Raw genomic sequence first — 24227 nt, 5'->3', positions numbered from 1 at the left:
TGCTATATCTTTCCTGACCCAGAAAGCAATGCCATTCCTTCTTTATTTTTCATGTTCTGAGTAATTAACAGTATGATCTTTTGACTGGAAGTCAGAAGTGTCCAATTCTACTCCATTTCACTTAGCTGATGCCTAAGATGTCAATATGTAATAATTTCATTTCATGCTTCACTATGTTGAGCTTTCCCAGTTCTATGTTCATGCTGAAATTCCATTTTGTAACTTTGGATTCTTTTTCTGCATAGCAACATCAGCAACAAGACACCCCAAAGACTTTAGCCTAGCTACTTCATAAACACCATTAGTATTCTGAGTGTCATTTAATCAGAGAGTTCCATCATCTGGCATTATTCACCAATGTTCACATTGTCTATCCAATCCATGTGATTTTCTTGGTAAAACACAGGATTAGTTTATTATTATCTTCTCTGGTGCAGCATGAAATATTTTTCTATTGTCACTACAGTAAAATATGTATGTATATATTTATTTTATTTATTTATGTATTCAATTTATATGTCATGCATTTGACTAGAGGCAAATCTAGCTGGTTTACAGCAAAAGAAAAAGAAAACTATTAAACTATTAAGGTAGTAAATATTAACATTAAAATTAACAAAGAAGGCAAAGAAGGCAGCAAGATACACATGGGGTAGAGATAGAATCTTCTCTCAGTCCACTAACCACCTTCAATATGACATGCTCCCATGGGAGTCCCAAGCCAATTGGCAGAGCCAAGGTTTTAAGCCCTCATGGAAGGCCAAGAGAGTGGGTGCAGATATTCTGCTTCTAGAATCTTCCTAAATTGCTGTTGTCCATTTGAAGTGCCTGCTTGCTTTAGGTGAGGCAGCAAAGCAGTGACCTTTCTAGGATTAGATACACAGTAAGTGTTTTTTAACTTATCCTTTCCAAGAATATCCTTCCTTCTGCAATGAAGCAACACAGCTGGAGTTTTGGGGATGCAATTGCTTAAAGACAAAGTATACAAACTGACTTAAAATGCATATTTGCTTGCCACTTTTTCCAAAAGTTTATGATTCAAAAGAAAAATATTATAACATGCATGTAAATGCACATCATTTTTTTCTAATATTAATCATAATCATTAGTTTATTTGTCAAGCATATATAAGATAACAGGTAAAACTATAAACATAATTTGAATACATGAAAAGAGTAAGTAAAAAGGAATATTAGGACAGGGACGGTAGCACGCTGGTGCACTTATGTATATTCCTAATACGAGTTGCAAGTACACAGCTGCAACAGTGTATCTAAAATAATTTTCACCCCTAAAACTCATAATCAGTTCACATAAAACACAAAGTATATGATTTATGAACAGCTGTTTTATAAAAGTGGTTCAGGGCTTAATGTCTTAATGTCTCAGCCAATTGTAGTATACTCAATAAACTATGATTAAAACAAGTAATCATTTGGCACCATACCAAAACTTACCCCAAACTCCAGATTAAACAATTTTGCATGTCAAAACAGAAGACAGACTTATCTTGGAAGCATTCATTCTTTTAAAAATTCATGATTTTAAAAAGAATTAAATCCGTCAAAAAATTCTCCAGAGGAACGTATGCACGTTTAACATTTATAAGGTTTACCAAATCAAGGTTCAATCCTTTCCATCTGTGTGTGACTTTGAGACAGACTTAGGTGATAGATGGCCTCTTCTTTTGGCAACCTGGTAATAATTACAAAAAGGAGGGAACCTGTGCCTTATGTTAAAAACCAAGCCACACATTTCTGAGAGGCACTTTTAAAAAGCACATTTAGCACATTGGGAACCAGTTCGCTGCTGGCAAAAAACCCAGCAGCGCTCGGGACACTTTACCTGCAATGAAATTGCACCTCCACTTGAAGGTCCGGAGGGAGGCAGGAACGGCGACCGGGAAAGCCGAGAGAAACTCTAGCTGGGACCCGGCCCGTGTCGAACGTCTCCATGGCGACCGCTAGGAGACCGCCATGGCGACGGAGGAGCGTGAAGGAACCGCTGCGGGTAAGGACGGGGTATTAGAGAGCAGCTCCACCGTTTCCTCTCTAATTTGTACCTCCAGCCCGCTATCTCCTACACTTTTTTTAAAAAAAGGCTTTTTTTTTTTTAATTGTAGGAGAGTTAGGTTACATCTTTTTCCTGGCCTATCCCCTCATCTTCAAGTTTATTTATGTTTAGTAGGACTTCCTCAGTTTCCCAGTACGGTCCCGGTTTTCTTTCCCTTCTTTCCTCAGACGACTCCTCGGGACAAAACGGAGCCATGCTCCTCCATCCCTTGCGGGGCTAGAGATAAAATTCTGAACTTCAAAACGCCTTTTTGTTATCAACGATAGAGAATTCCAGCAATGCGAGCCTTTTCCAACTTAATAGAGGCTTCGTTCCTATTTTAAAGCATTCATTGATGTTGGATTATTTGGTTTGCTGCATACTTTGAGAACTGGGAGTGCTGCCCTTAAGATAGTCCCTTAAGATAGTCCAGAGCAACTACTTTATTAATTCAGCCTAAAATGGATACATAAAATATGACATTTAACCCCGCTCCCCCCCAAAAATTGGTACCTCTACTGTTATTAAAAATCATGTGTGATTCACAACCACTCATCTTTAAAGAACCAAAAAGCTGGTCTTGTTACTGTGACTGTGTCCTGTAGTTTATATTGAATCAAATGAGACTATATTTTAGTGTAAAATGTAGACTCTGGATATTTTATGCTTCAATGTGTCATGAAAACAGCAAAATGTGATATTTTAGTGAACCATGTTTATGTGAATAATGGGTAGGCTTATTTTGCAAACATAGGCAGTATTTTAACATTCTTAGGGCAACCAAGATAAATATAGCTCTCCAAATCCAAATAAATTGGATAAAGAAAGTGATAAAATTTGAAATGTGTATTTACTTAAAATGTATCAGAAAAGAAAGATTTAACAGATTTATTCACAAATGCAACATTTAAGTATACAAATCCAGGCATGTCTTTAAAATGTTGACCATAGTATTTGTAAATTATAGGATAGGAATGTGTTTACAAGCTTTGTTGACATTTTTAGAAAATTTATAGATCTTAAAGACCTTTTTCAAATGTTTGCCACTGGCCAGTGACTTCATACCCATCCTGAATATTCATTATAAAGAGTAGCAATATATAAAAGACATTTGTTTAAATGAACAGGATAACTCTATCTGTATACTTTATATGTATTAAAAAGAAAAAAATAGTCTGTGGAGAAATATTGTTACTGTACTGGACCAATGCAGAAAACTTCCACAACTTATCAATTTATGCATATCCTGTTTTCTTATTGAGCACTACTAATAGAAAGATAAATGATAATAAAAAATTAAATGCTGAGAGTCATTTAAAATTGTAATTATAGCTCTTTATCCCTCATAAAACAATACGGTATCTTGATTCTTCATCACTTTTGTCATTTTCTTGTGGATGACCTCCAGTTTAACAATGTCCTTACTAAAATGAAGCATAAACAAGACATGATTTTCAGAGACATGATTTTCTATGTTGAACACCATAGTCTAGTCCTCGACTTACAACAGTTTATTTAGGATCGTTTAAAGTTACAATGGCACTGAAAAAAGTGACTTACAGTATGACCATTTTTCACAGTTACAACCTTTGTAGCATTCCCCAAGATTGTGTCATCAAAATTCAGATGCTTGGCAACTGATTCATGCTTATGACCATTGCTGTATTCCAAGGTCATTTGATTATCTTTTGCAGCCTTTTACAGGCAAAGTCAATGGGGAAGCCCGATTCACTTAACTAAATTACTAACCTATCAGCTACAGTGATTCACTTAACAACTGTGGCAAGAAAGGTCTTAAATGGGGCAAAACTCACTTAACAAATGTCTCACTTAATAACAGAAATTTTGGGCTCCAAATTGTGGTCATAAGTCGAGGACTACCTGTATACACACTGGATACTATGCTCCTGTTACAATAGCCTAATATTATACCTTTATAAACAGCCACATCACACTTCTGATACAGATAATAAGACAGAAGGTGTTACTATTTATTAATAGTATTAATAGTATTATCTAGGGAACATTATATACCTTGTCTAGTAAAATATGATAGGCTACTATCATATTATTTGCTAAAATCAAAATATGTTTTTAATATTCCAGTAATGTATAAACTATAGGTAGTCCACAATTTATGACCACAATTGAACTCAAAATTTCTGTTGTTAACCAAGATAGTTGTTAAGTGAGTTGTGCCCTATTTTATGACATTTTTGCCCCAGTTAAGTGAATCTGGCTTCCATTGATTTTGCTTCAGGGGCAGGTTCCAAATCCCGTCACTACCAGTTCGCTCATGCATGCTCATGTGCAGCGCTTCTGCGCATGCACAGAAGCGTCCAGGTAAGTGGGCGGAGCCTCCCGCTGCTGCCGCTACCAGTTCACCTGATCCGGAGTGAACCGGTAGCAACCCACCACTGCTTTGCTTGTCTGAAACTAGCTGAGAAGGTTATAAATGGTGATCACATAACCCCAGGACAATGTGATTGTTATAAATAAATACCAGTTGCCAAGCACCCAAATTTTAATCATAGGACTATGGGGATGTTACAATGGTTGTAACTGTAAAAGCCAGCCTTAAGTCACTTTTTTCAGTGCTGTTGTAATTTCAAACTGTCACTAAACAAATAGTTGTGAGTTAAGGACTACCTGTAATATCCTTGTTCCAAAAAGATAATGCATGCCCTTGCATGTTTTATTCCAGATAACATCATACTAGTGTAGTAATAATATGTCCCTTTCTTGAGAAGTTGAACTCAGTGCCTTAATACATTGCACAATAACAGTCAACATATTCTAATAATTACTCTTTAGGGATTTTTAATCTATCTAAGGCATTGCAAGGTTAAAGAGTCCTGTGGGATCTATTATGTTATCATATATCATTTATTTTCTTTTATATGCATCTCTCTGTGTGTGTAGTTATACTAACACACATGCAAATATTCCACTAAGTCTGTCATAATAGTATACAATAAGAGGAAAAAAATTAATAAAGAACTTATTCAACTGTTCTGCAACCTCCTTATCCTCTTTGTTACTTTCTTTAATTTCCTTATTCAATTACTTCCTGGCAGATTTCCTCCTCCTTATGGTTTTATTGTCAGTTTAATTTTGTTCTGTTATGTTATTCAAAAATCTCTTTTTGCATCACATTTGTTTTTAGCAGGTTTTAGAAACTTAAAAAAACCCCTTCTTTTTAGTAATAGTAATGCTCTCACAATGTGAGTTGATTTGGTGCTTGATTCTTTTAAAGTATATGAAAGCTGTGTTTTCTCTTTGACTCACTGGGTTTGCAAACATTTAAAGCCATCTATTATCTATAACTCTTGCCTCTCCTGGTCTTCTAGACTTAGGACAGCTATTATTCTTCCCTAACCTTAAAACTAACTGCGTTGTTCCTAATGCTTTTTTTAAATTATTTTCTAATTATTAACAAAATAAATTATTAACAAAAGAAAAGATAAAAGAGCAAAACACAATGATAATAGTGATGGAAATAGATATGTTGACAAAAAGAAGACAAAACGGAACACATAAAAATGCTTTAACAAAAAAGTGAAGAAATGCAACAAAGGAACAAAAACATAATATGATGTCATTATAATAAAGAGATACAATTCTATATATACTTGTCTAATGCAAATATTCAAATATGTATTTCCAATACATTTATATGACAATATTTTTTTTTAAACCTACTGTATAAATGAGTCCCATATTTCATTATACCTCTATGTCGATAGGCAATCCACTCATAAGTGGCAAATGCAGTCAGGTCTGAACTAGATTACTATTTATTTCTTTTTGGTGTAGATAAAAGGATTTTTGTTACTTTAGGTAGGATCAACAGTATAAAACAATGACAGAATAAGGTTCCTTGCATTCACCTATTAGTCAACTGGTGGCATCACTAATTGATTGATAGTATTCTCAATATTTCAAAGTCAGCAGAAAAAGATAATCATAAGTCAGGCTTCTATTTGCTTGTGAGGAATTAGGGAACAAAAATATTGTAAAACTGCTTGCTGTTGTATAGGAAATCTCACTATTCACAATGCTGGTGTACTTACCCCCTCCTGATTCACGCTACATTTGTTCATATTCAATATTCATACGTATTCAATAGTGGTTTTGAATAAACCCCAGATATTCTAGAGAGATTTGATTCCCATGTGTATACATATTTATACATATTTATGTAGGTGTGTGGATATACACACATAAACACACTTTTTAGGGTGTCCACTAATTATAGCAAATATGACTTCGTTGGATTTCCTTAGCAATTACATCGTCCTCTGTAACTGTTCCTTTATCCATAAAAATCCTAAACAATCAAGGAGACATCATACATACTTTCATTTAATATTATAGTCACGGTTTCCAATTGGTTCTGTAAATTAAGCAATAGTCTAGAAGTAGCTTATCATTTTAATCCTACACTTCTGCTCTAGGAAGTTCCTTGATAAATTGCTTTAAGATACAATGGGCTGTATCTAGAAATTTAACTTGTTTTTGGTGATCCTACAATAGTTTAATTGAGGAAAACAATCTACTACATTGGTTCTAGGCTCAGTGAAATAAAATAAATTTGGTCACAATTTACTTGTCCAATTGATCTACCTGGGTTTAGTCTAAATGTGGATCAAATCTCTATCCATCCAGTGTATTTTAAATATCAGACAGGTTTCCCACTCCATCCTGAAATACACAATATGGAGTACAGGGCCGGATTTAGATGAAAAGAGGCCCTAGGCTATTCCACTTATGAGGCCCTTTCACCTATAGTGAAAGTGTAATTTTAATTTTGCTAACAATTTGAATGTAGGGAATGTAGGCCCCTCTTGATCTTGAGGCCCTAGGCTGAAGCCTAGTTAGCCTATAGGAAAATCCGGCCCTGATGGAGTATAGTCATGGTGGGGCTCACAGCTGTGAATATATTTTAGGAATCTCTATGCCAGCAGTTTTATTTAAAACGTGTATGCAAAAACACATTCACACAGTCATGTCAATCTTTTTGTTTTCATGGTAAACAACTTTTTGTAGAACATCACATATAAGTTAGAAATAGTATGGCAAAACCCCCAAAAATAGTATAGCAAAAAAGAGACAACATAAATGCAAAGGAAATAAAAAGACCAGAACACATCCTCTCCAGCAGCTAACACCCTGATAAGCAGGGATCAACACCAGATAAACAAGCAGAAAACAATGTCCTAATCAAGGAACTACCAAGGAGAAAGCTATGCACCCAGCAACGCTGGCAGAGCAAGCTACTGTATATAAACAGGGAACAAACCCCTATTTATACATACTGGTGATGTTACCTAGCTGAATAATGAAATGTCTGCAAACAAACAAACAAGCTCAGAGAGTACCTGGGCTCCATAGTTCAGCCCTGAGTAACTTATGTTTTCTTCTATTGGAATTTAGGTACTCAGCCAACAACAATTATTATCAGCCTTCAAGAGTATATGCATACTTACTTACATTCCCAATCTATACATCTCTAGCATTATCACAACTGTTCCTTTATCCATAAACATCCTAAACAATCAGGGAGACATGACACGTTATCTTATTCCTTGCTTAATGCCAAACTATTCTCAGAGCATTCAGTTTATTCTGGTACATCCTCTATTTCCATCAAAGGGTGCTTCTACTGCATTCAGCATATGATTAATGCAATGTCGTATTTAACCCTAGCACACCAAGATTGAGGGATAACTGAATAACAGAGTTGGAAGGGACCTTGAAGGTCTTCTAGTCCAACCTCCTGCCTAGGGAGGAAACCCTACACCACTTCAGACAAATGGTTATCCAATATCTTCTTCAAAACTTCCAGTGTTGGAGCATTCACAACTTCTGGAGACAAGTTGTTCCAATAACTAATAATTATAACTGTCAGGAAATTTCTCTTAGTTCTAGGTTGCTTCTCTCCTTGATTAGTTTCCACCCATTGCTTCTTGTCCTGCCCTCAGGTGCTTTGGAGAATAACTTGACTCTCTCTTCTTTGTGGCAGCCCCTGAGATATTGAAACACTGCTATCATGTCACCCCTAGTCCTTCTTTTCATTAAACTAGACGTGTCCACTTCTTGCAACCATTCTTCATAGGTTTTAGCCTCCAGTCCCCTAATCTTCTTTGTTGCTCTTCTCTGCACTCTTTCTAGAGTCTCCACATCTTTTTTACATCATGGCGACCAAAACTGGATGCAGTATTCCAAGTGTGGCCTTACCAAGGCATTATAAAGTGGTTGACATTCACATCCAGAATTGATGAAAAAGAGAAAATTGGGACAGTGACAGACAGACTGACAGTGAAAACAGAATGAAGGCAATTGATTACTTCCCACTTATTTATCCACCTGTGAGATATAAGACCCAAATATTTTAATCCTCACAATTCATAAACAAGTCTGGTTCACAAAATCAAAGGTTTATTGGAGATAAAATGAAGAAAAATATAAAGCGCAAATGCGGCCTCTTAGACCCTTCCCAAATGGATTGAGTTCAAAGAGCGCAAAAAGCAGTTTTCAAGCTACACATTTTATACTCCTCTACACAATGCATACCACGCCTAAGAATCCCTCCCAACTCCCCTTTATTCTCCTAAGTCATTCTTCAAGTTGTTTTACACTTTAAAGGGTCATCTTGACATTTCCTGCCTAACAACAACTATCTTATCATGTTTACTTTTAACTTCACCTTGGGCGGATGTTCCTTTTTACTAATAATGGTCTTGCCCAAAGCGTTCCTGTCTCCAAGGGAGCTTTTAGCAAGTCATAACACATTGTCTCTACTAATTACGATTTGTGATCAGTTTGCAACAGTAAGAATATCATAGCTTTTTAATACATTAACCACTTTTATAAAAGAGTAACTTATTATTCATTTCCTTCACACCTATATTATGCCTAACAACCAAGCTAGCTCTGGAAAGCTCAAAATGTTTGCTATGCTGGTTCTAATGAACACTTTACTGCTAATTTTGACAAAAAGTATACTATGATTGATTTTTAATTCCTTGCTTTAAAGAATCTGCAGTAGCAGAAATCCAAAAGAAGATCACCGAAGCCTTTGAAGTGTTTGACCATGAGTGTAATAAAACTGTGGATGTCAGGTTTGGAAAATTTCTTCTGTTAAGAATTAATAGCCCTAATAATAAAGCAGTGTGGGTTAATAAAGACAATTATTTTAAAGAGAAATGTGAAACATTTTGATTGGTTTTAGATTAATTAAGTTAGCCCCAATATGGTTGGTTGTCTGTGTTGCAGAATGGAAATTTCCCAGAAATCAGGAATCTGAGATCAGAATGGTTTGGCTGAATGCATAAGGGAAGAAGTTAATATTATGCACAAATCAGAGATTTGGGAAACATCTGTGTTTACCATATAAAAGGCAAATGGAGAAGGGAGGGAAGTTCTGTTCTCTTTGTTATGGGGGAAAAGCCTGAAGTGTGAAATTTTGGGTTTGACAAAGATTAACAGAGGACAAGTTCTAGTTTGGTTTGCTTACTATAGTTACCAGATTTCTGGGTTGTTGTTTTTTTTTATTTATATGCCGCCCTTCTCCGGAGACTCAGGGCGGCTTACAATGCGTTAAGCAATAGCCTTCATACTTTTGTATATTTTTATACAAAGTCAGCTTATTGCCCCCACAGTCTGGGTCCTCATTTTACCTACCTTAGAAAGGATGGAAGGCTGAATCAACCTTGAGCCTGATGAGATTTGAACTTGCAGTAATTGCAGGCAGCTGATGTTAATAACAGTGCTTTAGTCTGCTGCGCTACCAGGGCTCTGTTGAGCTTTTCTTCCTATAGTTGGTTTCTTACAACCCCTTTGCCTTTTTTGCTTTGTTTGTTTTATTGCCACAACCCTCTTCTTTCTTAACCACTATTCATTGTGGCATAGCTTATTGCTCAGCTGGAGATTTTGCTGGGATTTATTAAGAAAATGAGTTAACCGTTTCAGTGCTGGACTGTTTGTATTTTTGAAAGCCAATTATTGAATGTATCTTTTTTCTTTTGTATTTTAAATACACACACACATTCATTCTTTTGTTTGTGACTTACCATGTATTTGGGCCACTATTTTTAGACTCACATCTCCTGTAAAATGAGTGACTTTCAGCGATCCCTTTTAATTCAACAGGAAAGATGATAGCAGCTTAATCCTGCCTTCCCCAACCTGGTTTCCCCTGGATGCATGGATTTTACTCAAATAATTCTCTGAGGTGATCATTACTGAGAATTCTGAGAGTTGAAATTTACATGTCTGGAGGTACCAAGGTAGGGGAAGGCTAATCTACCACAACCATGAATATCAAGATTGAGTTAGTCTGTAGTAATCTAAGTTTGGGGTAGGTGATTGTCAGGCCCAAGCCTAAATGACACAATGAAATCCAGCCAAGTCTTTATTTACTTACAAATAATGGACAGAATCTTACCAAACTAAAGCTGTAACCTTCTAACCTACTAGATATATCCTTAAAAAATTATAGGGTGTGACTACTCTGATCCTCTTCTCCCCTCCCCCCTCTTACTCAGGACTGGGCAATCTCTTAATATGCAGTCTTTTAATCTGGGCCTATCTATGATTGGATTTACTGCTTCCTCTTTGGGAAAGCTCTATTTTGCTAAAAGTCCTCTCCACTGATTCTCCAGATATACGTACTATCACAGTGATGAGACAAAACTAGAGTAGGCCAGTTAGTGTAAATGCATCTAGAAAGTGAATAACTTTAGGACATTCTCATAATTTGTCAAGACAGGAATTGAAATTCAATACTGCAGAACTATATTTCAATTAAGTAGACATTCAGTTCATGTTTGAAAACATGAATTAATGAAACTATTTAATTCATACTTTCACTATTATATATTCATAAATTCATGCTTTCACTATTATATATATATAATCACTATTATATATTGGAATGTTTGTTTGGTCACTAGGCCTTTAAAGATCCATCACATTCTTTTGCTCAGGTCCTGTGAATTAACTGTATTTGGGGGCAGAAAGAATAATTGACACTTCTTTGTTAGTACTGGTATATCTGAAAAACAATGCAATTGTTATACATTTTACTAAATCTATAAGCCAACCGACTTCACTAAAGATCTGGAATTCACTAAAGACATGGCAACTATATTCCCTCTATCTATTGCTTCAGTGGTTATGATTTTACGAACTAGGCATACTTGATGGGGAGGCAAGTGAATAAAATAAATCAGAATTAGAGATTTGCATTACTTATATATTTAATAACGTATGTTCTCCTTTTTCAGAGAGATTGGCACTATCATTAGGTCATTAGGCTGTTGTCCCAATGAGGCGGATCTCCATGATATGCTTGCAGAGGTAGCGTTACATAATTTTAAAGTTCTGTTACTTAAAGATGTTGAGAGTAAATCTGATCTCTTTTCCTAAATCAATAAGGATTAGAAATGCAATATCAAGGAATTTCATTGAGCAAATAAATATTTTGCTTATCTTGTAATAATAGCTAGAGGTCCTATAATAATAGCTAGAGGCTAAAATTATGTTAAATTCATATAGAATAGAGGGACGGCTAGTGTAGTACTAAGCCTGAAGAGTGAAGGTATAGATAAACAGATGTAGGCCACCCTATTTTATTATAGTGCTGGAATTTTCAATATTGGTTATATCAAGTTAAGATAGCTTCTTTTATACCCTCTTCCATCCTCTAAAACAGAAAATTGTCTGCAAGACAAGTCAGAAATACGATGGAAAAATCATTCATGGCAAAGTCTGTCTCCCAACAGATGGTATAAAAGTCTCCTATGATTTCATGTCTTTTTGAAACATTTGCAATTTGGTTTTGGAAAGCTTCTTTCATATCTTCTGTTTGGATTGCTTTTTGTTTCTAAAACCCAGACGCTTTAAAGCATTGCCGTGTTCATTCATTTTGATCTCTCTGCAGGAATTGATAGTTTTAATGTACAATGCAACTGTTTCTCCTCTACAATATTGCTTCTGTTTCTTTCAAGCAAGCTGTATCCTTCAATTGTTGTATTCCAGATCTGGTAAACTTTCCATCCAGGTCTCCATTATATCTATTAGATCGTACTGTATTTACTTCTCTGTACTAACAATTAAAATTCAGCTTGTTTACTTTTCTTACTCTGAGCATAAGGGTATAGTTACTGAAGACCATGTACTTCGTGAAAAGGGATTTCCCCCCCCCCACAGTGTTGTTTTTTTTAATAGACCTCTTTCAGCACACCCACTTTCTGAATTGTAGAAGCTTTAAATCTGAGATCTATACTTCAGGAGATTTGTTCCTGTCCCTGAAGGATTTCACTTAAAGCCTTCCCAATCAAATTCTCCATGCTTTCACCAAACATATTTTACCATACCTTGTGAGACATAATCCAATCATGCATGGTTGGTTTATAATTCCAGTAGTCCATCATCTACATAACACATTTAATGATTTCAGAAAGTAGATATTTCCTGTTTGCATACTAAATATTGATTTTCAGTAAAACTGGCAAAAATGTTTAGTAATCTGTTTGTCAAATGCTGGAAATGCAATCAGATCCCAGGTACTTACTATCATACGTGGTGGTCTTACATGAAAGCAAGAAAATATTGGAAGAAAATACATACCTGGTTGGAAAAGATGATTAAGCAAAGTATAGACCTGAAATCAGAAGTATTTTTGTTGGGTATAATGCCGGAGGGTTATGATAAAGGGACTACATATTGAGTTTTGCATGTACTGACAGCAGCAAGGATTGTATTTGCAAAATACTGGAAAAATGAGAATACTCCACCAGATGAGAATGTAATTTGGAAAATGTTAGATTGTGCTGAGATGGACAGACTGACTTTAAAAATAAAAGACAAAGAAGACACAGAATATTACTTGATACGGAATAGATTTTATGAGCGATTAGCTGTACCTGGCCACGCGTTGCTGTGGCCCAGTCTGGTGCTTCCGCTGGGCTAAAAGAGCAAGGCTGAAGTTCCAAACTCTCCACGAACATTTGGTGGGCGTGGCCAACTCGACGTCACTCACTTTCATCAGTCACATGACAGCCCCCGAGCCACGCCTGCCCAGCTGGTGATTAGGGCAGAGAACCGGTTGCTAAAAAACAATGGGAACCACAAAATCCTCCCTCTCTGTCTCCCCCTCTCTCTTTGTATCTCTCTATGTCTCTCTCTCTCTCCCCCCTCTGTATCTCTCTATGTCTCTCTCTCTCTCCCCACCTCTGTATCTCTCTCCCCCTCTCTCTGTATCTCTGTGTCTCTCTCTCCCCACTCTCTGTATCTCTCTCTCTCTCTCTCTCTCGTCCCCTCTGTATCTATCTCCCCCCTCTGTATCTCTCTATGTGTCTCTCTCTCCCCCTCTCTATCTCTCTATGTCTCTCTCCCCCCTCTGTATCCCTCTATGTCTCTCTCTCTCTCCCCCTCTGTATCTCTCTATGTCTCTCTCTCTCTCCCCACCTCTGTATCTCTCTCCCCCTCTCTCTGTATCTCTGTGTCTCTCTCTCCTCACTCTCTGTATCTCTCTCTCTCTCTCTCTCTCGTCCCCTCTGTATCTATCTCCCCCCTCTGTATCTCTCTATGTGTCTCTCTCTCCCCCTCTCTATCTCTCTATGTCTCTCTCCCCCCCTCTGTATCCCTCTATGTCTCTCTCTTTCTCCCCCTCTGTATCTATGTCACTCTCTCTCTCTCCCCTCTCTCTGTATCTCTCTCTGTCTCTCTCTCTCTCCCACCCTCTCTCTCTGTATCTTTGTATGTGTCTCTCCCGCCCCCGTCTCTCTGTATTTCTCTATGTCTCTCTCTCCCTCTCTCTCTGTTTATCTCTGTCTCTGGCCCGGCCTCTTCTGCATCCCCCGCCATCGCCCTTACCTTTTCAGGCCAGGCTTTCGCAGCTGTCCGCACCACAGCAGAAACTCGGGGGCCCCCTCTGTCCTCCCTACACAGATGTTCTCTGGGGGTCGATGGGGAGAGGCATAGGAGGGAAGGGAAGGGAGGGAGGGAGGGGGTGCGGCGAGGGTTCGAGGCTGGTTTGGGGCTTCCCGCCTGAAGGAAGAAAGCGGCAAAGCCAGGAGCCACGCACACCCCATTGGACCCCTGTTGCGCAGTTCTCCTCCCCCGCCTGCCAAGGGCAGGGGAATGATTAAATCCCCCGCTCTCCCAGGCAAAACGAAGGAGGGCTGGCCATCCTCCCTCCTGCCCGTTTCCGCCCCCCGAAGCCTCCCCGGAGCCCCTTTTCTGCCAGAGGGTGAAATTTTCATGTAGGCTCCGTGAACTGCCAGAGCGCCCACCTGGGAATCAAAGGCAGCACTGGTCAAAGGCGACCCCGAGGCTCCAGTTGCCTCCATCTCCTGCTCATCGACCAGATTCGCATAGCGCCAGTTAGTGGCTGGTCTTTCTGACCTCAGGGCCCATGGTAGTGCTGGGCCAGGTGCGATTCGAGCCAGGTGAGGGATGGAGGGTTCCCGCTCGGCGGACCCAGACAGCCTCGTTGCCAGGTGTTCTTTGGAGGGAGCCCCAAGAACGGCTGGTGAGGGGGATGGGCAGCACTGGCGGGCAAGGCTAGTTTGCAGGGTGGGAGGGGGGGGGTCAGAGCCAGGCTCGGGTGGGCCCCGCCCAGCCCTAGAAGCGCCGGCTGCGAGTGCTTCCCTGCGAGGAGCCGGCTGCCTACCTGCCGAGCCTGGTGGCAGGATATGGCCCTCGGGTGTCTCTGCCTTCCAAATGCAGTTTCTTGGAAGCAATATGGAGAGTCTAAATATAAGGAGCAGAAATCTGTTGAGTGTAATCAAGGCTGGAAGGCTGCCATGTTGGTTTTATGTCCAGCAGATGGCGCTGTTTTTCAATGTTTTTCAACGTTTGTCAATGTCTTTCAATGTTTTCCAATGTTTTTCATGTTTTTACCTGTCACAGGTGTGACATGTATATAATATAGATATATAAAAACACGCCCGTAGTCGAATGCAACGTTGTGTCAAAATTTGAAAGCAATCGGTGAAGAACTTTTGGAGATGTGCGGTTATGAACAAACAGACATTCACATTTTTATTTATATAGATTAGAGAGAAGAGATAGACATTAGATGAAGAAAGATTATTGCTATGTATGAATTAAATATAAAGATAGTTTATAATTATAAATATGCCAATATATTTAACAGAATTATAAATAAACGAATATAAAAAGAAATTTAGCCAAAACTATTCTGTTACATTATTATCATTGTTACCAGTTTATGTGTTAATATTTTTTACTGTCTTTTCTTTGCTTTGTAAATGATAAACCCTGACAATACACTGTATTCAAAATGTATAATAATAATGGCCAGGGGGGCCTTTTATCAGGTTCGCCTGATCCGCCAGTTGCAGCCCTTTCTGGATCGGGACGCCTTGCGCACAGTCACTCATGCCCTTGTCACCTCCCGGCTGGACTATTGTAATGCTCTCTACATGGGGCTCCCCTTGAAGAGCACTCGGAGGCTCCAACTGGTCCAGAATGCGGCCGCGCGGGTGGTTATGGGCGCAACCCGTTGTGCCCGCGTGACACCCCTCCTGCGCGAGCTGCACTGGCTCCCAGTGGTCTTCCGGGTGCGATTCAAGGTGTTGGTTACCACCTTTAAAGCGCTCCATGGCATAGGACCCGGGTACCTTCGAGACCGTCTTCTGCCACCAATAGCCTCCCACCGACCAGTCCGCTCCCACAGAGAGGGTCTCCTCAGGGTGCCATCAGCCAAGTTATGTCGGCTGGCGACACCCAGGGGGAGGGCCTTCTCTGTGGGAGCCCCAGCCCTGTGGAATGAACTGCCCCCGGAAATACGCAAGATCTCCGACCTCCGGGTGTTTCGTTGCGCATTGAAGACCCTGTTGTTCCGCCAGGCCGGGCTATCAACTTAATAATTTTAAATTGGGGTATTTTAAATTTTTGGGGTTTTAAATCGGCCAAATCTATTTAATTATTTTAATTTTTAATTATTGTTGTGTCTTGTGTTTTTAAATTGGCTGTACACCGCCCTGAGTCCTTCGGGAGAAGGGCGGTATAGAAATAAAATTATTATTATTATTATTATTATTAAATAATAATAATAATAATAATAATAATAATAATAATAATAATAATAATAATAATAGAATCTCCTTCTAAGATTTTCAGAATCTGTGAGATAGGTAGTCCTCACTTAGCAACCATAATTGCGACCAGCTACTCCATTGCTAAGCACCACATTCGTTAAATGGAAAATCATGTGACTGTGATAGACTTACATCATTTCCTATTCAATCATTAAGTGAGTCACTATGGTCATTAAGTGTAACATCACACGATCATGACCTATGATTTTACTTCAGCATTCTCTATTAACTCTGTCACAAGCAGATTGGGAAGTGTGCAAATGGCTTTCATGTAACCAGGGGTTCCTGCAATGGTCATAAATGTGAAGAGTGATTGCAAAGCTCTTTTTTTTATACTATCATAAATCCAAATGGTTGCTAAATGTGGCAATCAGTAAGCAAAACTAAATATAAATGTGTCAGATACAATATTACAACATCATTTATCCCCGTATACAGTCCTTGACTTACAACAGTTCATTCAGTGACCATTGCAATTTAATAACGGCACTGAACAATGTGACTTATGTGACATTTTTCACAGTTACGACCTTTGCAGAATCCCCAAAATCATGTGATCAAAATTCAAATGCTTGGTAACTGGTTCATATTTATGACCGTTGTTGTGTCTCAAGGTCATATGATCAACTTTTGTGACCTTCTGACCAACCAAGTCAATGGGGAAGCCAGATTCACTTAACAACGGTGTTACTAATTTAACAATTGTGGTGATTCACTTAATCGTGGCAAGAAAAGTCATAAAATGGGGCAACACTCACTTAACAAATTTCTTACTTAGCAACCTAAATTTTGGGCTCAATTGTGGTTGTAAATTGAGGACTACCTATATAGCACTTAATTAATAAATGTTATTCTAAAAATCATAGTATTTTTGTTTATGTTTTGCTTTGCTTTAATGGAGAAATATTTTGTATAAAAATAATTTTACCACTAGAGGACAATGTTGCATAAATGTACTCTTACAACGTTCTTTCTCTTATCCATGTATGGCTATAATAATAAAGTTGATAACTAGAAGATCCTAAAACCATAATTTAAAAAAAAAAACTGCTCATTTTTAATCAGGAGAAGCTAGCTTTGCTATTTGGCTACTTTTCTATCTCTCAGCCTTTTCAGACCAAGAAACTAAATATACTAGATAAAAGAAAGAATGATATCTTACATTCTTTCAACCAATCTAGAAAACATTCTTTTCTTTCTTCCCCACCTTTAATTGGCCATCATTATTGTTGATTTGCAAATTGCTTATCACCTCCCAAATCGTAAGTCTTTATGAGACCATATGAGACTTAACCTTTATCTGCTTCTATTATCTCATTGCATGGTAACAAACTAAATCACTGTATTTAAATTTCCATTCACAACCTTTTAAAAACCAACACAGCTTTTATTTTTAAAGGGAGAGGCCAAGAATGAATGGGAGAAATGTAATGTGATATGTGCCTTTTGTGCAGTGGTTTTGCAGTAGAACAACAGAAGTGATACAGTGAGATAATAAAGCCTAGGGGTAACTTTTTTGATGGAGGTTGCAAATATGTAATTATACAGATACATTTATTTTAGATCTCTAATGACAACCTCAAGCATTCTGCTACTTCTGACAGTGCAACAGCTGACTCAAGCTTTCATAAACCAATCTTCCTGCTGCACTGATAAGATAGATAACATAACTTTTTTAATTATATTTTTTTTTACTGTGAGCACACTGGCCCACATTAAAAATGAAATTCTGTTGCCTACTCTCAAGAGAAAGAGTGTATCTACCCAAACACATATGTGACACACATGTACACATGCTATGTGCATACATATATACCTGCACCGTACATATATACATACATACATACATACGTACGTGTGTGTATGCATGTGTATGTATGTATATGTATGGTATAGATAGATAGATAGATAGATAGATAGATAGATAGATAGATAGATAGATATCACTGTCCATTTAGAATAAATAGCGGAAAGAGGAAACGAGAGTTCAGAAGGTTGATGCTATATGGAACAAAACTCATCATGTCACGATCATGTCTGTGTAGCTAGAAATATATGTTCTTTGCATACATATGTAACATTTTGCATATTTAATGTGTGGATGAGAAGAACACAGTCAATGTTTAATTGATTGGTGAGGAAATAGAAGGATGAGGTCTGATTTGGCAAATCTTTTTTTTCTGTCAGGTTACATGGAAGGTATCACTCTCCTCAATATTAGCCAGTGGATGATTCTTAGCATTCCTATAGAGAACAAGATTGTTTTTTCTATTTCATATATTACAGTCTAATTTCAGATGGTGTAATTTCAGATTAGTTTCTGGTTTATTTTCCAATAAATCATCATCATTTATGATATGCTTCTTTTAAAAATTAGGTAGAAGAAGAAGAACCAACTGGGTTTATTCGTTTGGAAAAATTTCTTCCTATGATGACTAGAGTGTTAATGGAAAGAAGGTAACAAACAGAAAGAGGTATTTCAGTTTGTGAAACTTGGTTATGCATATATGAGAGATTTTTATTTTACACAAATCCAATTTAAAAACCAAACTTCTCAGTAATCAAATAAATTTAAAATATTTCTGGCAACCATGAAATGGGTTTGGATTTATTACAGTGTCAGTACTATGTTAAATTGGCTGTAGTTTTGTTCAAAATACATGGCAATCCCTTCAGTCAGGAGAGAAATCTGTGATCCTCCATATATTGCTAAACCATTAACAGCAATACCACCCAATATTCTCAGTAATGCAGATACTGAGAGTTATACTTCAATAACCTCAGAAAGTCATATATCATCTATTGCAGAACTATATTAAATATGGCAAATAGTTTCATTTTTCTAGAAATGTCAGATTACCACAAGATTCACAATATTTATTTTCTAAAGTAGGCATTTATTGAAATTGTTCTTGTGGATTATTTGGAGTTTTTAGTTTTATTTAGTTTTATTTTTTGTTTTATTCTTTTTTTATGGTGAATATTTTACTTTGCTCAGGTAAAACTCACATAAATTACCAATAGATAAACTGCCAAGAATTGATCTAGATTGCAGCAGGATAGAAATCCAATAAGTAAAACTGATTCCACAAACAAATTTGCCATATTTTATAAGTTTTAAGCTTTAAAATTTATGGTAAAAAGAGTTGGAAGGCTGTTTCAAAGTAGCAGTCAAATCTTAGATACACAGATTATCAATAACTATTTTATTAACTGTGTTATTTCAGATACCGTCCGGTTCCAGAAGATGTTCTTTTACGTGCTTTTGAGGTTTGTATCAATCTATGCATGGGGAAATTTCTTAAACTTCAAGGCAATAAGAATGAAATTTACATTCAATGTTCCATTTTATAGGTTTTGGATCAGAATAAATCTGGACATCTAGCTAAAGATGATTTGATAAAGTATATGACTGAAGAAGGTAAAACTTTAGCAAAATATTTACTAAAACTAATTTATTTGCTTAGGAAAAAATTGTTCTACTCTGCATGTGAATTTGAGTGTATCTGTGTGATAAAGAATACAGGTAGACCTCAACATACAACTGTAATGGAGTCTGCCCATCACAGTTATATGTCATAATGGCTTCAAAACCAATTGTATGACATTTTTTTCTGGCAGTTGTTTTTGTGGAAAATTCGCTTAACAACTGCCACCATAGTTGTTAAGCAAATCTGCAGTCATTAAGGAAACCAAGGGTTTATGGGCACAATTTTGCTGAAAACAGGAAGTGCCATTTTTAGCAAAACTGTCATAAAACACAGTTGCTGCCAACAGCTGTAACTGCGGCTGTAGTGCTGAGTGCCTGAAGTTCGGTCATATAACCCTGAAGGGGGCCTGTTGGAACCTTGAACCAGGTCATAAATCCCCTTTTTCAGGTGGTTTGGAACTTCAAACACTTGCTAAGCCACCAGTCATAAGATGAGGACTACCTGTATGAAGATATGCTTAGCAGCCATAGGCCTTAGAATGGAAGAAAGGCAACCTGGAGGTTGAATATGATACTACCCACAATCTTGTGGAAGTACCTAGAATTCTACAAATGTATATTGCTCCTGGTCACAAAAAAGTATGCCCATCCCTATCTGAAGAATAAACTCCAACCTCATAAAATAGTGCTAATGTGTTCTAATTATCAATCCAGAAGTATATTCAGTAAGCTCCACATTATTTCAAATTTGTGTGCCTTACAATTTTTTTTTATTAATATAAAAAAAGAAAACCAAAAATGCCAATCCATTTCAAGTTGTATAAAATCATTGAGCTTAGGAGAATAATTGCAAGCACACAATAAGGAAAAAATATTATATACATAAAAATGTGAAATCACAGCTGCCAGTTCTTTAGTTGGTATTGGCCTTCATTTTCATCAAGTTCTTCCCAAGTATCTAGGACAGTGATGGCAAACCTTTTTGGCGTTGCGTGCCAAAAGTCAGAGTGTGCTCACACTACCGCGCTCGCGCGTGCCAGCACCCATAATGCAATACGCACCCCATTTGTGCATGCGCACATGACCCTCCCACCACGCATGCACCCCACACTGCGCATGCGCCCTCCCGCACATGTGCTGCCAGTTTTTCCAAGGGTGCCAGCGCGCCTCTTACAAGAGGACAACCAGATACCATAGTGTTCCCTGGCAAGACAGCCATTCCCGGCCGGCGGCAGTGCTCTGAGCCCCACCATGTGCCAGCTGGAGAAGCTCCGAACATGCAGCCTTGCCTGGGCTCCTCCCCACTGGGTGCTGGGCTTCCCGGCAAGCCTCCTGTAGCAACGCGAGAACTGCCGCCCCCAGGGGCAATGGGGTGGTGGCTGCAAGGATGGACGAGCCGGGGCTTCCCTGTCTCTCCCCGCACGAGCAGGCTTTTGGCATGGATCCAGGCCTGGGGGGGATTGAAGCCCCAGCACACCCATCCTTTCCGCTGCCACCCCATCGCTGCTGGCGCTTCTCACGCTACCGCTTCTCACTCAGTGGCAGGAGCAGCTGGTGGCAGGCTTCAATCCCTCCCCCAGAGGCCTGAAATGCAATGCACCTTTTTGGCCTCCGTATGCCCCATTTTTGGATTTGGAGAGGAAAGGGTTTTTGGGCAGCAGCACTGTGATCCTCTCCCTGAATCAAAAAAGTGCACTGCATTTCAGGTGGCGGATCTGGCCAAAAGGAAAGAGAAGGAGAGTCTGCGAAGAAGGAAGAGGAAGGCGTGTGGTTCTGCAATGTCCACTGGAGAACCACGAAGGAAAGCCTTTTCAGGCAGCAGCGCTGCGATCCCCTGCCCGAATCCACCCAAACAGGCTTTTCTCCTTGGTTCTCCAGTGCACATTGGAGAGCCGTGCACCCTCCTCCTCCTTCTCTGCAGACTCACCTTCTCTTTCCTCCTGGGCCAGGAGCAGAAGCCAAACACCCTCCGCCTGGGTCGCCTGAAAAAGGGGCAGGCAGGGCGGTTAGCTGCCTTGCCTTATGCCCCGTGCGCAGCGCCTGAAACTGTGGTGCTCTTGTTTTGCCTGCGTACGCCCGGTTTTTGGATTTGGAGAAGAAAGGGTTTTCGGGCGGCAGCACTGAGATCCCGTCTCCAAATCAAAAAAGTGCACTGCATTTCAGGCGAAAGATCTGGCCAGGAGGAAAGAGAAAGTGAGTCTGCGGAGAAGGAGGAGAAGAGCAAGCGGCCAGCTGCATGCTCCATTTTTGGATTTGCTGGAAAACACTTTCCTCTGTGGTTCTCTGGTACACATTGCAGAACCACGCACCTTCCTCCTCTTTCTCCGCAGAAGGCCAGATCCACTGCCTGAAACGCAGTGCACTTTTTTGATTCGGGGAGGGATCTCAGTGCTGCCGCCCGAAAACCCTTTTTTCTTCAAATCCAAAAACCAGTGACTCCTCCTCCTCCCCCTGCCAGCCTCACTGTAAAACTTGGGGTTTGCCTTACGGGGGAGGGGAGGGGAGAAAAAGTCCTGGTTGGGGGGGAAATCCTCTTTGCAGAGGCAACAGCGGCTCCTCCTCTTCCCTCTGCCAGCCTCACCATAAATCTCGAGGTTTGCCTTACGGGGGGGAGAAAGGTCCTGGGGGGGAACATCCGTGGTGCCAGTGACTGCAGCCGCACTCTGGAGAAGCCCTGTTGGAGCCGGTCAGGCAATTTCCAGCATGGTCTGGGCTGGCGGGGTGCAGGGCTTGCCTACATAACTTTGCTGGCAAAGAGGCAGCGGCAGAAGGCCGTTTGTGCCAGCAAAGAGGCAGTGGCGCCAGCAAACTTATGTGAGCAAGCCCCTCACCCTGGCTCCGTGGGTCTGCCGAGCTGAGCGTCTGACATCCTGCTTCTCTTGCGTTGGCCACGACCTTGCACACGGCTGATGTGTGGATAATAACGGGGCTATTCCAGAGCGTGGCTGCAGTCATGGCACAACAGACGTCCCTCCCACCAGGACCTTTACCCCCCTCCCCCCGCCGGTAAGGCAAACACTGAGATTTACAGCGAGGCTGGTAGGGGGAGGAGTAGGAGGAGCTGCTGCTGCATCTGCAAAGAGGATTTGCCCCCAACCAGGACCTTTCTCCCCCCCCCCCCGCCCCAAGGCAAACCCCAAGATTTACATTGAAGCTGGCAGGGGGAGGAGGAGCCGCCACCACCTCTGCAAAGAACATTCCCCTCTTTCTCCCCTCCCCCATAAGGCAAACTTCGAGCAGAAACAGCAGTGCAGGTATAGAGGCAATGCTGGTTTGCCGGCACAAATGGCCTCCAACGTGGATCCCAGAAAGCAGCTGTCAATGGCATGGCTGGTGTGCATACGTGCTAAGAGAAGCTGCCCAGTGGACATGCATGTGCCGGGAAATAAACTTCTGGTTCCGGTGCATGCATGTGCATCAGCCACCTAGTCTTCTGATTACTGGTGAACATGCGTGTGGGTCGATCAGCTAGCCAGCTGATCTTCTGGTTTCTGGCACAACCGCATGCATGAAGTCCTGCTGATCGTCGCACGTGCATGCGCACCAGTAAGCAGAAGGCTAGCTGGCCGGTGCGTGTGCGTGTGCCAGAAACCCGGAAGAGGAATGGGTACCACTGTGCATGCCAGGCAACATGGCTCTATGTGCCACCTGTGGCACACGTGCCATAGATTCGCCATCACAGATCTAGAATGTCATAATGTATTGGTATAGTGCATGTCCACATCTAAGCAGTGTGGCTATTTGTAATTGACAGATTAATTTTGCCATTGCCACCTTTGTTAGATTAATCAAAACAAAGCAATTTTCATCTATTACTGAACTTTCAGCAAATCTGAAATGCCACTGAAACTTTAAAAATAAATTATGTTGGGGTGAAAAATAGCATTTTGGGTAAATAATGATTAATAAGTTGGCAAAAGAATGGCAAGAATACAATAGAACATATTATGATATAGCTAGTATTTTGTAGACAATTTTCAATGAAATAATTTGGGTAGAATGTTTTTGCAGACATTCTAAAATATGAAATACTTGCTGGTTGGAATTTTTTTCATAATCATTCATATGTTACATGTTAAACATTTTAAATTTGAATTCAATTATGGTATATGAAACGGGTAGTGTCAGTATAGGATTCTCAGTAACTAAGGTTTTTTCCCCTAAATTTCCATTTATGTTTACTGCTTTTGAAATAGTTTGAAAACCCTAAAATACCAATAATTTAGAAGGTTTATATAGTCAGAAACACTACAGCAAATTGTTGTTTTTTGGCTTCAGGTGAGCCTTTTACACAGGAAGAAATGGAAGAAATGCTTTCAGCAGCAGTAGATCCAGAAACAAATACTGTTCGCTACAAGGACTATATTTCAATGATGGTTGTGGATGAAAACTAAGAATGTTGTTTAATTTATGGGTCTCAGTTTAGTGTTTTTACATTAACTTCATTGTAGTTACTGTATTTGCTGTTGGGCACAAGCATAATAATAATTACACTGAAATTTATGAAATACTATATTGTTTATTTTGTAAAATACAAACATTACTGAATAGCTTAAAGTGTCAATCTGATTGTAAACTGAAAATAGTAGAATTCAAAATTTGCAAATAAA

The 24227-nt window shown here is 39.4% G+C and overlaps 1 protein-coding gene across 1 annotated transcript; it reads left to right on the top strand.

The window, feature by feature from the left end:
* The first annotated feature begins 1976 nt into the window (after positions 1 to 1976).
* Positions 1977 to 24011, top strand: EFCAB2 (EF-hand calcium binding domain 2). The gene is made up of 7 exons (XM_070950523.1): positions 1977 to 2010; positions 9092 to 9176; positions 11343 to 11415; positions 18565 to 18644; positions 19415 to 19457; positions 19542 to 19608; positions 23896 to 24011. The coding sequence occupies exons 1-7, from the start codon at positions 1977 to 1979 to the stop codon at positions 24009 to 24011; spliced, it is 498 nt and encodes a 165-aa protein (XP_070806624.1).
* The last annotated feature ends 216 nt before the right edge of the window (positions 24012 to 24227 follow it).

This window comes from Pituophis catenifer, unplaced genomic scaffold (assembly GCF_029215685.1).
Source record: "Pituophis catenifer annectens isolate HBS135680 unplaced genomic scaffold, rPitCat1.0.hap2 SCAF_1, whole genome shotgun sequence".
Classification (NCBI taxonomy): Eukaryota; Metazoa; Chordata; class Lepidosauria; order Squamata; family Colubridae; genus Pituophis; species Pituophis catenifer.
Note: the sequence above shows the minus strand (reverse complement) of the source record. Positions and strands in the feature narration are given on the sequence as shown.